We start from the raw sequence: 14,547 nt of genomic DNA, 5'->3' as shown, positions 1-14,547 counted from the left end.
ATTTCTAAAACATGTCATGTATATATCAGTGTTTGCATTGATGCAGTTACATTAATATTCATATGAAATAAAACAAATATGCAGAAACCCCAAAGATTTCATCCCCTTTTTAATACTACATCGGCTAGCACTAACAATGCATTTTTATATTTTACAACAAGTACATTAATTTAATATATAAGTTACACTGGAAAACAGTGAAGAATACAAAGCATTCCACTGACTGCATGTCAGTGATCTGAATGAGAGGATTTTACAAAATGGGTTCCAATGACTAAATTTTTACTATAAATATAAACAGATTTTTGTCAGGTAGGTATGGACAGGGCCTTATGTATAGAGGGAATGGTAACTTACTCTTCTTCTAACTTTTTGACTTATAATTCCCTTGATTTACAGTAAGGGGAAAAGAGTGCTCTCTAGCTAATTCACATGGTTGAGGAATGCACAAATTGGTGTAAAAACAAACCAATCACTAGGCGCAGAAATATTCCACGATAAACGAACGCATTAATATTTGGACCGTTCTATAAGCAGACCTAAAAATGCACAGTTTCGGAGAATAAAAAACAATGTATAAAGAACATTATGCCCTTCTTTCACACGTCCACTGAATATCTAACGTATCTTAAAATCTACATGTGGTTTGACATTATTTTAGAAAGAAATAACGCAAACTAGCTATAGTCAGCATTTTAGTTCCGGTCAGGTACGTCTGGACCCCTCAATCTACACGTGCCAAATTTTCCAGATGTTAGCCTCGGTCCAGATCTGTGCCTGTCGTTTTCTTTACAGGCTCAACCATTTCAAATGGATACCCTAATGTACCCTAGTATAACTATTTGTTTATTTCATTATTATTGATAAGTTTATATTGTATCTACCTATGTAATCTGTGGTTCCACAGCAGTTGTTATATTCAAGATGGCCACTGACTTTGTACTGTTATATAAATACAAAACAAATCTGGATGTAAAATAATGACAATGCTTTTAATGAAAAAATACTATGATGGCACTTTTTGATGATCTTTCCCTTTAAATACTCTACTAACCTTTTTCAAAATCAATAGCACTATAAAACTAAATTATTTTCACATAATATGTGTTATTTTTGTGGTCGATCATTTTAAGTTGTGTTAATATTGTTTCAAATGCTAACTTATCATAAATTTTAGATTCCTTTATATACACGTACATAAGAACTTAAGAAGTGCATCAATTCATAACATACAAAAAAATTGAGGTTGTAATACAGACTTAAAAAGATGAGGGAATTCACAATCATCCTAAATAATCCATGGACTACATATGCTCAATTATGTTCTAAACATCCCTGGAATATGTCACGACAAAATTGAAAACTCAGTGTGTGCCACCTTGTGAATGAGAAAAGAAGACTAGTTTGATCCTTTGATTGACATCAAATGAATCTTTTAGTCAGTAAAATAACTGACTTTGAAGTCCAGTGTTACTTCTCTGTAATTTTCAAAGGTATCAGTGCAAGCATAGGGATTGGTCAGGTTTTTTTTTAACCTGAAACCCAGTCTAAGAATTGAGGATCAGCACAAAATAGACAATAGGTCTTTGGGATATTTTGGTAGACCAGAACTTGACCAAGAAAAGTTTACTTATTTCTTTAGTGTTTGATAACATGGAATATTCGAAAATATGTGTTATAATAAAGAAGACAAATATTTTCACAGATGAGTTTTTCTATCACTTTGATCCAGCAACCAGGTACCAGGATTAGGACATCAGTCGTGTGTTCAACGGTTTCCTGTTTAATTCCTATCTGGCCTTTGCATTTTCCCTTTCCTTTTAGATTTGGCGCCCCATTGTAATATATAAACGCGGGAGGAGGTATAGGATAACATGTTTTCAATGTCTAAAACTGTGTTTAAAGAGGGAGGAATATAGCGAAACTTGGTTTATAGAGTCTACTAGAATTCGGAGGGCCTGGGTTCGAATTCCGGTCTGGCCGTAGCGTTTTGTTTTCCTGATAGGTCTCTATACTAGGAAATATTTTCTTAAATTTGAGGTTTCATCTGAACAACAAGATTTTCTATATCTATATATTATGCCAATTTGGTATTTTTGGAGACTAGTAAGAAAAAATGCCATTGTACTTTCAAGCGTCTTTCTGGAAAAAAAGTGCTTGGTAAACAAAGAACGGATATAATTTTGTGTAATTTCTCTAATAGTCATAACTACAAATTCCTGTCTAAAAGACCTCTAATATAAAACTGAATATGTTTAAATTTACATTACCTCCAATTTTGACCTATCGTCAGTCATTTCATCAATACTATTCTTTTCTTTGTCGTTTTCGATTTTGCCGGTTTCAATGTCGGCCATTGTTGCGATAAATGATGTTTTCAACACAAAAGAGTTCGAAAATACTCGTTTTCTTCAATATTTTCAATATTCTGTTGATAAAAAGATTATTAGTTCATGAAGAATGATCATTTTCCTGATAAACAATATTTGAAAACAACGACCGATTTTAAAATGTAATAATATTACACAACAGCGATATATTCTAATCGTACCACCATTCAGGGGACATAACTCTCAGATCGAGACTGTCCATCGCTGCAGGCTGGAAAAGGTCACGGAATACGGGACACTGGCTACCCAGTCACACCCGGCGTTGCGGATGGCTCGCGTGAGCTCTGGGGCATCGCCTGGCTACAGCAGCGCGTCGCCAAACTAGACGGGTGCGTTCATGTCTGATAAAATTCCTGTATATTTCTAGGTAGTCAATTAGACAATTATTTGTTGGATTGTCTGGGTTAATTTTCTATTTTATTGACACTTTTGTTTACATTTTACATAAACTTTCAACCAATAGAAAAAAATGAATACTTTATAAATATGTTTTAATTGTGAAAAGCCTCCAATCTACGTAACATTCGTTTTACATTATATTAAATTTACGAATGGTAATGTTATCATAGTGATTCCATTTGAATATAAGAGTTAAAATTTATTTTTATTTTTAATAATTTAAAATTTAAGCAGGCACAACCGGAATCGAAAAGATATATTCACTACTTTAGTGGTATATTGGTTTTACAGTAAGTAGAATGTTTCAGTGAGGATACCAGGAACACACTTCTCCCTAGTCCACCTTCTACAACTGGCATTGGTTTATTTATTTTTAATGTAGAGATTTATCTTAAAAATAATTATTTTCAGAACGATAATTATTGCTTGGACCTATAAATGAATATAAAACAATGTATTGGGAAATTCTTAATATGAAAAACACGTGAATATATACTCCATATCAAATGTATGTGTATCCTAGACAAATATAGTCTGGTTATCAAAATCCTGATGGAAATTCAGAGGCATAATTTGCATGAACAACCCGTTTGATTTATATTCCTCCAAACGTCTGGAGGATGAACTGACTGATAAACTGTTACTTATAGACACTTCATAAAATCTCAAATACACCAAGGTCAAAATTAGCTATATCTTTTTAAAACACTTGATAACTAATATCAGTAAGAACTTAGCATACAAGCAAGCACATTTTTGCCATGTCCATTTATAAGATCATAATGTTGTGTTCTACTTGGTAATCGTTGCATGTATTAATCAGAATATTTTTTGATTTTAATGCCCCCAGCTGCATACTAAATAAGAAGTGTTTTTGAATATAACTGTCTAAGGGTATTAAGAAACTATTGAACTTTAGTGAATGTTTCGAACCAACATAGAAACTATGTCTAGACATTCCGTGTTAAATTTTCTAATATATCCTTGTAGGTATCTTTCAGAAACGTGGAAATGCCTTGTCTTTTTTAATTGAGAATTATAAACGTAACCCCCTAAGTATAATCAGTTGTAAGAGACACACATCCTGTGAAGACATGCCTGACATATCACCATGAAACGAAAGTACAGACATGTACACATGTCGGGTACATTCCATAAAACGACTCAACGTGTACGTGTCAGATCAGGGTCTACTTATTTATTTAAAAATCAAGAAGAATTTGTTACTGTAAAATGTTGTGTTAGGGTTAAGGAATTGTATAATAGGATAAACTTAGGTACAGTGAGGTGAGGGACCTACTTTGGTTACACATATGCACGGAACACGTGTTACAGCGGTGTCTATATAAACGACTGAAGTATTTAGACATTACTACGGTGGATCTAGAAGGAATTTAATGGGCTTCAGGACATCCCACACTCCCAGCCTNCCCCTTCCCCCTCCCCTTCCCCCTCCCGTCCCTTTCCCGGAGAAGCCCCTGTAGTTTTTAATTATATCATGTTTTTAACAGTAAACAGATACCATTTCTTACTTTGTAATAGTACAAGAATTTCATTGAAATCGTACTTGAATGTCCCCTTCATAATGGTAAACGAATAAAATCTGCCAAATCATGTTTGAAAATAGCGGTTATTCATGACCCAAACACCGTCAGTTGCAGTGGCGTTATTTTAGAATTTAAACAGTATCATGTTTGACACGTTCATCATCATAGTGTGAACGTGTGGAATTTTAATTTAGATAAATAAAAGTGTAACACGAACTTCCGCCATGCCCGCCGCTGGGTAAGGAGGACAGCGCTGTATAATGGTATTGACTGGCACAGTGTCTGGGTCCGCCGACTCTATCTATCATCTTCACGGCCACTCCGACTGGTCAATGATGAATCATGTAAGTCTGCTGGTCAGCCATATAGGTCACTTACACACGCAAGTCTTGACCACCACCAACGGAAAATATCAAAATTGTTTGCGACTTTTGAATTTATTGTCAATACAGTACAAAAGGATTGGTCACAAGTTTGACGATAACCACCAGTCTATAAATACTAGCAAAAATATACATAGGTTTCTCTGGTGTAGGAACATCAAACCTAAGCAGCAGTTAAGCATATTTATTCTATAACAGACCGTACCACACAATTCATCTTAAAACTGTCTATTAACACTCGGGCTATATTCCTTTACACTAGGGTGACGAGGATGTTAAAGGTTATTAGATGTTAACCTTCCATTAAACCCAGGGAACGTTCCTAACACTAATACTGTTTTGAAAATTAGTGTTACTTCATTATGGATTGTTTTTGGTGATGGGGGGAGGGATCGGAAGTTTGTTATTCCCTGCAAAATATTTTTAAGATAATTGAACATTATACAGAACTCGTCTTGAATAAATAGAAACTGAACTCTGTATTATATGACATGATTGTTGTCATTTTAATCTGAATTATTCCAGCTTATCAAAGACATCTTCAAAATATCATTCTGTTTTATAATCTGTTTGATTATTTGTGGCAGTGGTCACGCCAGCTGTTCCTATGTTCTGAACAGACATTCCTGATGGATATCCTTGTTATTGTCCTTCTTAACATCCTATGTACGTCAGTAATAACAATTTATATTTCAACATTGATGATATATATTAATATGTTAAGGTTTGTCTAGAGTCTTGAGTAATGTTCATTTATCTAATATCTGAAATAAATTGATGTTGTTAATGAAGTCCTGAAATGATACAAAAATACACTTCAATTAATTTTTATTTGAACATTTGTAATACATGAATAATTTGATGACAACAGTATCTTAATATATCAATAAAAACGAACATACAATCTCAACAGGCCTACTCTCATCACATCCCAGGAACTGATCAATTAATGAACATGTGTCAAGGTTTTTTTTCAACCGATCATTTAGCCTATATCTAGTGAAAATATTTCTTAAATCAGCACAAGTAATATTCAGATATCATTCTTGGGTATATATTTTATTTCTTTGCAGAGAAATATACTTAATTTACTGTATAATTTTTTATTTTTTTTAGTAATGTAAAAAAAATCATAAACAATATAAAAATACCATGAGTATAGTCCTTTCCTAAATTATAAAGGAGACTATGTTAAAAGAATTATAGTCAAGACATATGTGCACGAGGCAATATTTAATATCTCACAAAAATACCCAAACATCAAGACACTCAATTATTAAATGAAGGTGGTTCAAACACGTGTGTGATTTGAGTGTAACTAAGCTAGGATTTATAATACATGCCAAATCACATTCTTACCACTGCAGGTTGACAAGAAAAATATAATGTGTCACCAAATGTAATATGCAATATAACATGGGGATTTTAGCATTAACTGTGTAAGGATAAAACCGATGTCGTCTATTTTAAATGCAGCTGCGTACGTTTTTCTCCCTAAATAGGTGTCCCCTATCAGTCGGTGAACGACCTATCCGGTAGTGTGTATAAAAGCACATATTATACAGATTGTGTGTCAAGGCCAGGCCCCCGATCTGTAAACGATACATGTGCCGTTTGACGTCGCGTCTGTCTGCATATAAGGCATGTCTAGTGCATGTGTGCGTCAGTCAACTGTTAAAACCAAAGGGAGATAATTTTGTCCCATGCTATGTCTGGAAGTAGGGGAGGGGTCGTATAATTTGATTGAAGTTTACCCATCTTGGTTGTCAAACTTGCATTGATTTAATCAGTTGATTCCAGGATTGGAAAATGTTCCAAAAGTTTATATTGCCCCGCCCCATTTTCTGACCCGCAGTCTTCACCTGATATTGTATGCGCGGTTCCTGTATTTCCTTATAGACATTTTATATGCTTCTTTATATGATGTAAGGAGCTAAACCGTTTAACAGCCGCTTTTTGTTATAGAAATATTTTGAAACGTGGCTGGTCATGTGTGTACACCCCTGAACCCATCCTGAGCTTAGTTTAGTATGTTTCGTTAATATAATTAAATTGATATGATATGTTTAAGTAATATTTGCTATTAAATTTGAAATATTGAACAGCCACGTCCCAAATTTGTTAGTATATAAACAGTTTAAACACATATCCTCATCCTCTCACACACACACACACACACACACACACACACACACACAGACACCTCCCCTCCTCCCCCTCACACACACACACACACACTCACACCCCTCCCCCTCACACACTCACGCCCCCTCCTCCCCCTCACACGCACACGCATCCCCCTCCACTCCTCTCACACACACACACACACACACACACTCACACCCCTTCCTCCTCACACACTCACATCCCCTCCTCCCCCTCACACACTCACGCCCCTCCTCCCCCCTCACACACACACGCATCCCCTCCACCCCTCTCTCTCACACACACACACACACACACACTCACACCCCTCCCCCTCACACACTCACGCCCCCTCCTCCCCCCTCACACACACACACGCATCCCCCTCCACCCCTCTCTCTCTCTCACACACACACATCCTCCAACATGAACAATTTTAGGATACTGGACATTTAACAAGATGTTCTGCAACGAGAGCTACGTTATTGATACCAATGGAAATATTAGAATAACAATGTTCTCAGGCACTCCGAGACGATACATAACAGAAATGTGCCCGTCTTTAGGTACCGGCTCTACATTATTGTGACACAATGGTCCTATTCAAAATGTAATTCTGGGAGGTGGGCTGACTCTTTTTATATTCTTGGCAAACGGATATTTCTGAACTCCATAACAACATGTTTAATAGGACAACAATGGCGAAAACTGAAAGTTCGGATGGCCGATCGATCGTCCTGGATTTATATCCAAGACATTCAATTATAGGTTTTAATTATGACAAGATTTTATTGAAAGTCTCCGATAATCACAGGATGTACCTTACACGGAAAATGCATAATGCATTGGAAAAATTACTTCGATACTTTTCTTCACCTAGTAATTATGTCTTCCGTGAAGGAGGAGGGGATATTGTATTATTTTTTTATCTTTCTCAGAAATTAATTAATGTTAGTTTGAGGAACAGTTATTTTTTTCAAAGAGTATATTATAAAAGAATACAAATATATAATAGAATCGCTATAATACGTTAATACCATTAAGTTAGAGGGCTGCGTATCAGTCATCAGATACAGGACCACCTTACTGACAGTACGGAACGCTTCACAAACTATGTTTGTATTTTCAACGGAACCCATATGGCATGTCGCTGGTAGGTTCACATACAATTTATAACTGATATACTATTTTATTTAGAATTCATTTTATTCATAATTACTAGTTTAAAATATGCAATGTAGCAGCACTTTACAGAAATATGATGAAATCAAAATTTGCAATTCATGAATGTATTACATATGAATTATTCATGAACTGTTACATATTGACTAATATTTACTATCAATGGTCAATCATTTTTAACGCTATATAAATCGTTACATGCTGAGATTGAACATACATGGTCAATTTGACTACAATGTTTAATCATTTATATTGTTACATACTTATATTTACTATCAATGGTCAATCATTTCTGTCATTACAATTCATTTATACCGCTACATACTAAAACGGACTATTAATGGTCAATTCATTTGTATCGTTCCATATTTATATTTACTATCAATGGTCAATAATTTCTGTCATTACAATTAATTTATATCGTTACATACTAAAACTGACCATAGATAGTCAATTTATATTTATATCATTACGTACTAGATGTACTATCATGTCAATGGTCAGTTATTTATATTGTTACATACTAGATGTATTATCAATGGTCAATAATTTACAATTCATTTATATCGTTACATACTAAAACTGACTATTATGGATAGTCAATTCATTTATATCGTTACATACTAAAACTGACTATGGATGGTCAATTTATATTTATATCATTCCATACTAGATGTACTATCATGTCAATGGTCAGTTATTTATATCGTTACATACTAAAACCGACTATGGATGGTCAATTCATTTATATCGTTCCATACTTATATTTACTATCAATGGTCAATCATTTCTGTCATTACAATTCATTTATATCGCTACATACTAAAACTAACTATTGATGGTTAATTCATTTATATCGTTACATACGAAGCTTGCCTGTCAATGGCCAGTCATTTAAATTTGTACATACTTAGAGTATCAATGATCAGTTATTTAAACATAAGGGTCAGTCATTTATGCTTATCATTTATCATTATGGCCAACGAATCTGTATTTGGTTTTAAAACAAATTTTGTACAAAAGGATCGGAACATCAGCTATTTCTCACGAGGAAAAAGGGGATTAATTGCCTTGCTGTAACATTTCTTGTATGTTTCCCGTGCTTATAAATAGAGGCTGGCCAACCACTCTCATGTGTCTTCCGTCCTTGTAAATAGTGGCTGGACAATCACTCTTATGTATCTTCCGTCCGCGTAAGATCACTCTTATCTGTCTTCCGTCCTTGTAAACAGTGGCTGGACAATCACTCTAATGTGTCTTCCGTCCTTGCAAATAGTGGCTGGACAATCCCTCTCATGTGTCTTCCGTCCCTGTAAATAGTGGCTGGGCAATCACTCTCATGTGTCTTCCGTCCTTGTAAATAGTGGCTGGACAACCACTCTTATGTATCTTCCGTCCTCGTAAGATCACTCTTATGTATCTTCCGTCCTTGTAAGATCACTCTTATGTATCTTCCGTCCTCTTAAGATCACTCTTATGTGTCTTCCGTCCTTGTAAGATCACTCTTATGTATCTTCCGTCCTTGTAAGATCACTCTTATGTGTACCGTCCTAAAGTGCACTATGAGAAAACTGTTGGTAGTCATCGCAGACTTTTATCATTGTTTATATAAAAATGCAGAAGATTTTTCAAATTTTACTTGCTAAACATTAATATTGCTGTCTGTTAACGTGTGAGCAAACCATTCAAGGCTGGACCCATTTAACATGAAATTGTACGAATTTTTGAAGATTTTTAGATTTCACTTTTATGTTTACTTTATTTTAAACCTGATATTTTCATATTCAGTGTTTCCTGTACAGATACCAAACTTACGATCAAACATTGGTCTAACTACAAAACAATTAAATGTATCACGGAAAACGGTGTTTTTAGTCCGTGATATTTATGCGCGCAGGACGCTAATATAGGAAAAAGGGATGTACATTATTTGTTTCTGGTACGATTTTATTTGATTGGTTAACGATGGACAAACTTACAAATCTTTCTCGTTCTGTTTCCATCTAATTACATTAAGCCATGCGGACACACTATAGCGGTACGAGGGATATTGCTGTTTTTACCGATGTAGACTTTAAACATTTCTGTAATATATCGGTGAACAAGCCACTGGAGGAATCCTTCTCTGTGCCTTTTCTGTTTATAGGTTAGATTTAAAGATACTTTGATTGGAATGTGCATTTTTGTATATAGATATTCTAATTCATAGCAGTGCAACACACTGTAATGTATCTCCTAATCTTTTTAAGGGAATTGTTGCATGACTTTATTTCACTGCATCATGCTAAAATTAAAGGCAAGAGCAGCGATCCCAAAAAGGTGTTTTTTTTGCGCGCGGAACGTATCAACATTTTATGTACAGGTAACAAAACGTATTGTATGCACAGATAACGTCACTAGTAAGTATGGTATCTTAACATAGTTTCGTGGCCTTAATAGTGTTATTGTATTATTTAGTGTTACATAACAGCCGTGTAACAGCTTGGCTCAGGGATATCACGGTAAATATTTCGGAACGTTTGACAAGTGTCTTGGTTGTCATCATTGTTATGCTGCAATAAACCAATCGTTACGCGCAACACATTTTTCACGGCGGTGGCACTGACTTCTTAACAAACAATTCATTTTGTTTCCTTGTTAGTGCTTGAAATGACCAGAGAGGGTCCGAGTAGTCGATATATAAAATCAGAGGAAGACCGAGTAGATCGCAAATTGAAAATCAACAAAGATAATACAGTATATGGCATTGTATTTAAGAGTGATATTGTAATTTGCTGTAAATGGTTTCGAAGTCTGCATTTGTATTCTTCTGATAATATTCATAAATGGAATCCTCCGTTGATGAAAAGTAAAGACATTGGACAATTCAAATCGTCTCTGCATTATCTGTATCTCTGGTGTCTTTTTCAGGAATGTCTGCGACACAGTTTGAGGATAACACCAGCATTTCAAAGTTGATGGCCGGGGCACTGTTAATGGATAATGAATGCAATGAACTTCCGTTTACTTGGCCTGACAACGCAGTCACCTCATCGTCAAGCGTCAAGAATGAGCGGGAAACCAACAACTTCCCGCCAAATGTTGATTGTTGGCAGATGCAAAACCACACATCAGCATTTTCAAATAACTACCCGTATATTCCTCAACAAAATAACGGATACGGGCCTGTCCAACACAATGGCAGCTTAAACACCACCACCACTAATGGTGACCAAGTTCAAGGTCAAAATGGACTTGTGTCTGGCAGTAGTGCATTAAAACCGGTGCAGGATCAGTATCGTCATAAGTACGGCACTTATGGCAACGAAAAGTATCCCGACTTTAATATAGCCGTGAAAGCTGAAACGTGTGATACCAGTAAATGGAGTCAATGTGCTGTTAATTCTACTCCGAACTTCAACCAGTCCAGAAATGTCCACGGTAGCGCACAGGGCGAACAGTTCTCACCAAAGTCTTTCAAATCTTTAGATAATGGAGTCGGAGGGGGCAGCATTGGCGGAAAGCAGACGCCGGGAGGATCGTCAACAGATCTGTCAGGCAAAAAGAGAACATTCGAATTAGTAGAATCGGACGACAGTGATTCTAAAACAAGCGGAACGGACGGAAGCCAAAGTGGCGGAAACGGTAGTCGGCCTGACCTGCAGTGCTACTGCGCACCCGTTGACATTAACGTCAATCAGATGATCACCAGTGGTGTAACTGTGGCTGGTTATAAACCAAGGAAAGTGATATGTAAGCGGAAAAAAGCATGCGTCCCCACGGATCAGAAAGATAATGGATACTGGGAGAAAAGGAAGAAAAACAATGACTCTGCTCGACGTTCCAGAGAAGCGAAGAAAGAAAAGGAGCGCAACTTTTACAAACGCGCGCTGGAGTTGGAGTATGAAAACCATTGTTTGAAAGAGAGAATTGCCTTTCTTGAAAGAAAACTAGAACTTTCGATGCAACAAAATCCTAATTTTAGTTGCCCTGACGCGTAGTGTTCCTGTATATATATACTTGTGTATACCTAGATTTATTCCAAAGACGAGGTCGTCCATTTTGGAGGACACACTCCTGACAAATGGCATCGATCACTGATATATACTACATTACTCGAGAGAAATGTTTATGTAAGTAGGTATAATACATATATATAGACAAGTGTTCATTATTGTTTAGCTTTATGTCCGTCCACAAAGAGTTGAGGCTGGTATCAAAAGAAAGAAGTCTATATGCTTGGGCAAATTCTTTATGATGGATGGCACTAACCCCTAAGTTTCTACAGATTTTTAATATTTTCTCTCTAACATGGCATCAAATGCTGTGTTTATTGTAGCATTTTTGTATTCTTGAATTGTCTGCCTTTTTATCTTTAAATTAATAGTCCTCGTATCGTTGCCACGCTTCGTGTGATTCAGATAGGTGATATGTAAGTAGATCTAGCCGCCCTTCCTCAGGGGCCGTAACTCCATTCCTAGAGTGTAGTTAGAAGTAAGATTGTTTCTATATATAATCATTTGTGCATGGAAGTTCAAAACTTTCCTACGTCGTTGCGTCAACCATACATCACCGATGTTGCTTACCATGTTTTTTTGTGATCATGCACGCTACCGTGTGTTTATGCCAAAGTTTGAAAAACTGACATGTCTACCCCCCCGTGCTTTTTGAATGTTGGTTGCTTTTTATATGTTTGTACTACATGTTATAAATCTGGCTTTTTGATTTATATATTTACAATGTTGACATATTTCACACGAGATTCGTTTTTTAGATGTTTTCTAGGTGCTAAGGAAACCAAGATGGTAATTTTTAGTTAATAATATGAAGTTTGCAAACCAGTTTTAAGTTTAAGTATGGTACAACTATTCTGACCTTTGAGTTAGTAAGGTACTGTGTTTTGTTTAACGTATATCTTGGACCCATCAAGTGTTCAAATGAAATGCACGTCTTCATTAATATGCAAATATAAATGTTTAACTTAACTGTAAAAATCATATTCAAAACTTACGTTTATGAATTTTTAAATTGTTTCAATGAAATGGGAATATTTTCAATTGCGGATAAATTTACAACTTCTTGAGTGAGAAACATGTAACACCTGTTTGTAAGATTTCATGTATAATTTTATTTTAACACGAAAACACTGCATTATCACTAGTATTCAAACCAAAATAAATACTAAAAAGCAATCGAAATGAACCTTAGTTGACTTAAGTATGGTGCTTAATAGAGAGTGTTAGCTGTGAAACGTTAACAATTGAATTTTATGTTATGTCCTTGAAAGTAAACATTGAATTGTGTAATATTACTGAAACAGGTATATGCCAGTCATACACAGAGTGTCTTTTGACGTTATATGTCCGTCATTTCATCCGTCACTTTGTAGTCAGACCAAACCAGTATGAAGTGTTTCCTCACTAGAGAATGGATGCCTAATGGACATACCTTGTCACAACTGTCGACACTTTCCGAATTGCAATCGGAAACCATCTGTACTTTCCGTAAACGTTACGGAAAGTGCCGACGGTTCCCGATTGCTGGTAATATTCAGCTGCTACAAACGCAAGTCAACAAGCACAATCGTCACGTCTTAATTGAAAGTTGAGGATTATAAAAGACTTAATTAGTAAAAAAAAAAAAAAATGAAAAAAAGTATGTACTGAACAGTTGAAGATATATAGAGTAGTATTCATTTTTCAAAAAAAGTAATATTTACTGAACAGTGCAGACGTTCAATGCATGTCCTAACATTAGCGATAGTCGTTACTGTTTTATTTGTTCTTAACCAGCTACCGTGTTCAAACCCGTTAAGTTACGAGGAGTATAGTGTTAGTGGTTGTGATACGGCAGAGATTTATATCATAATAGTGTTGGTTATATTTTTCATTAATACCATTAATTAGGTTGTCAATATTATTTAGCTATGCATGTAGCTTATGTTCCATTATTGTTGGATTGGTAATGTCAGAGATGAAATCGTGCTGTTATTGTTGTAATATATTACAATGCTGTTGGATTGACCGATAAGGTATAAATTGAGTTATCTCCCATTGTCCATATACCACTGTTTCAGCACCTATAATGAAGAAACGATTACCTTTTCCTTAGTAGCTTACTTTATAATTGCTTTGGTAAGTAAATGGCAATGTATCTTCATGACGGCAGCAACACAATGTTTTTATAGATTGTATACGAGCCGTGTGGTAGCCGACTCCGACGTCCACGTTTCCGCCAGTAACATCCCTACTTACCACATGTAAATATACTAAGATGATTGAGTGTGATGCTTTACCTTCACTTATTTTCTAGTCATGTTTGTCCCAATAATGGTAATAGATCGCCTTGCAATGTGTACAACAATCATTTATATCCGGCCTAACCTCTTTCTGTTTCATCGGGCTCCTTAACTTGACAGATAAAGCAGTCTAGATGTAGCGCTTAGCATACTTTTGAAAAATATTATAAAGAATATTGTAACAAATATCAGTTTTTCCTTTATACACAAATAATGTACGTATT

At 35.6% G+C, this 14,547-nt stretch overlaps 2 protein-coding genes across 2 annotated transcripts in view; one reads left to right on the top strand and one right to left on the bottom strand.

The window, feature by feature from the left end:
• The window catches only part of LOC110454368, a 29,628-nt gene extending 27,211 nt beyond the window's left edge, over positions 1–2,417 (bottom strand). The window contains exon 1 of the mRNA XM_021503836.1: positions 2,271–2,417. Coding sequence (XP_021359511.1) covers positions 2,271–2,357 — 87 coding nt within the window. The 5' untranslated portion in view covers positions 2,358–2,417. The remainder of the gene's footprint in view (positions 1–2,270) is intronic.
• Positions 2,418–2,561: 144 nt separating this feature from the next.
• On the top strand, positions 2,562–14,547 carry LOC110454362. The gene is made up of 2 exons (XM_021503830.1): positions 2,562–2,719; positions 10,957–14,547. The coding sequence occupies exon 2, from the start codon at positions 10,959–10,961 to the stop codon at positions 12,024–12,026; it is 1,068 nt and encodes a 355-aa protein (XP_021359505.1). The 5' UTR covers positions 2,562–2,719; positions 10,957–10,958; the 3' UTR covers positions 12,027–14,547.

This window comes from Mizuhopecten yessoensis, unplaced genomic scaffold (assembly GCF_002113885.1).
Source record: "Mizuhopecten yessoensis strain PY_sf001 unplaced genomic scaffold, ASM211388v2 scaffold7781, whole genome shotgun sequence".
Classification (NCBI taxonomy): domain Eukaryota; kingdom Metazoa; phylum Mollusca; class Bivalvia; order Pectinida; family Pectinidae; genus Mizuhopecten; species Mizuhopecten yessoensis.
This window is presented reverse-complemented; position numbering and strand designations above follow the sequence as displayed.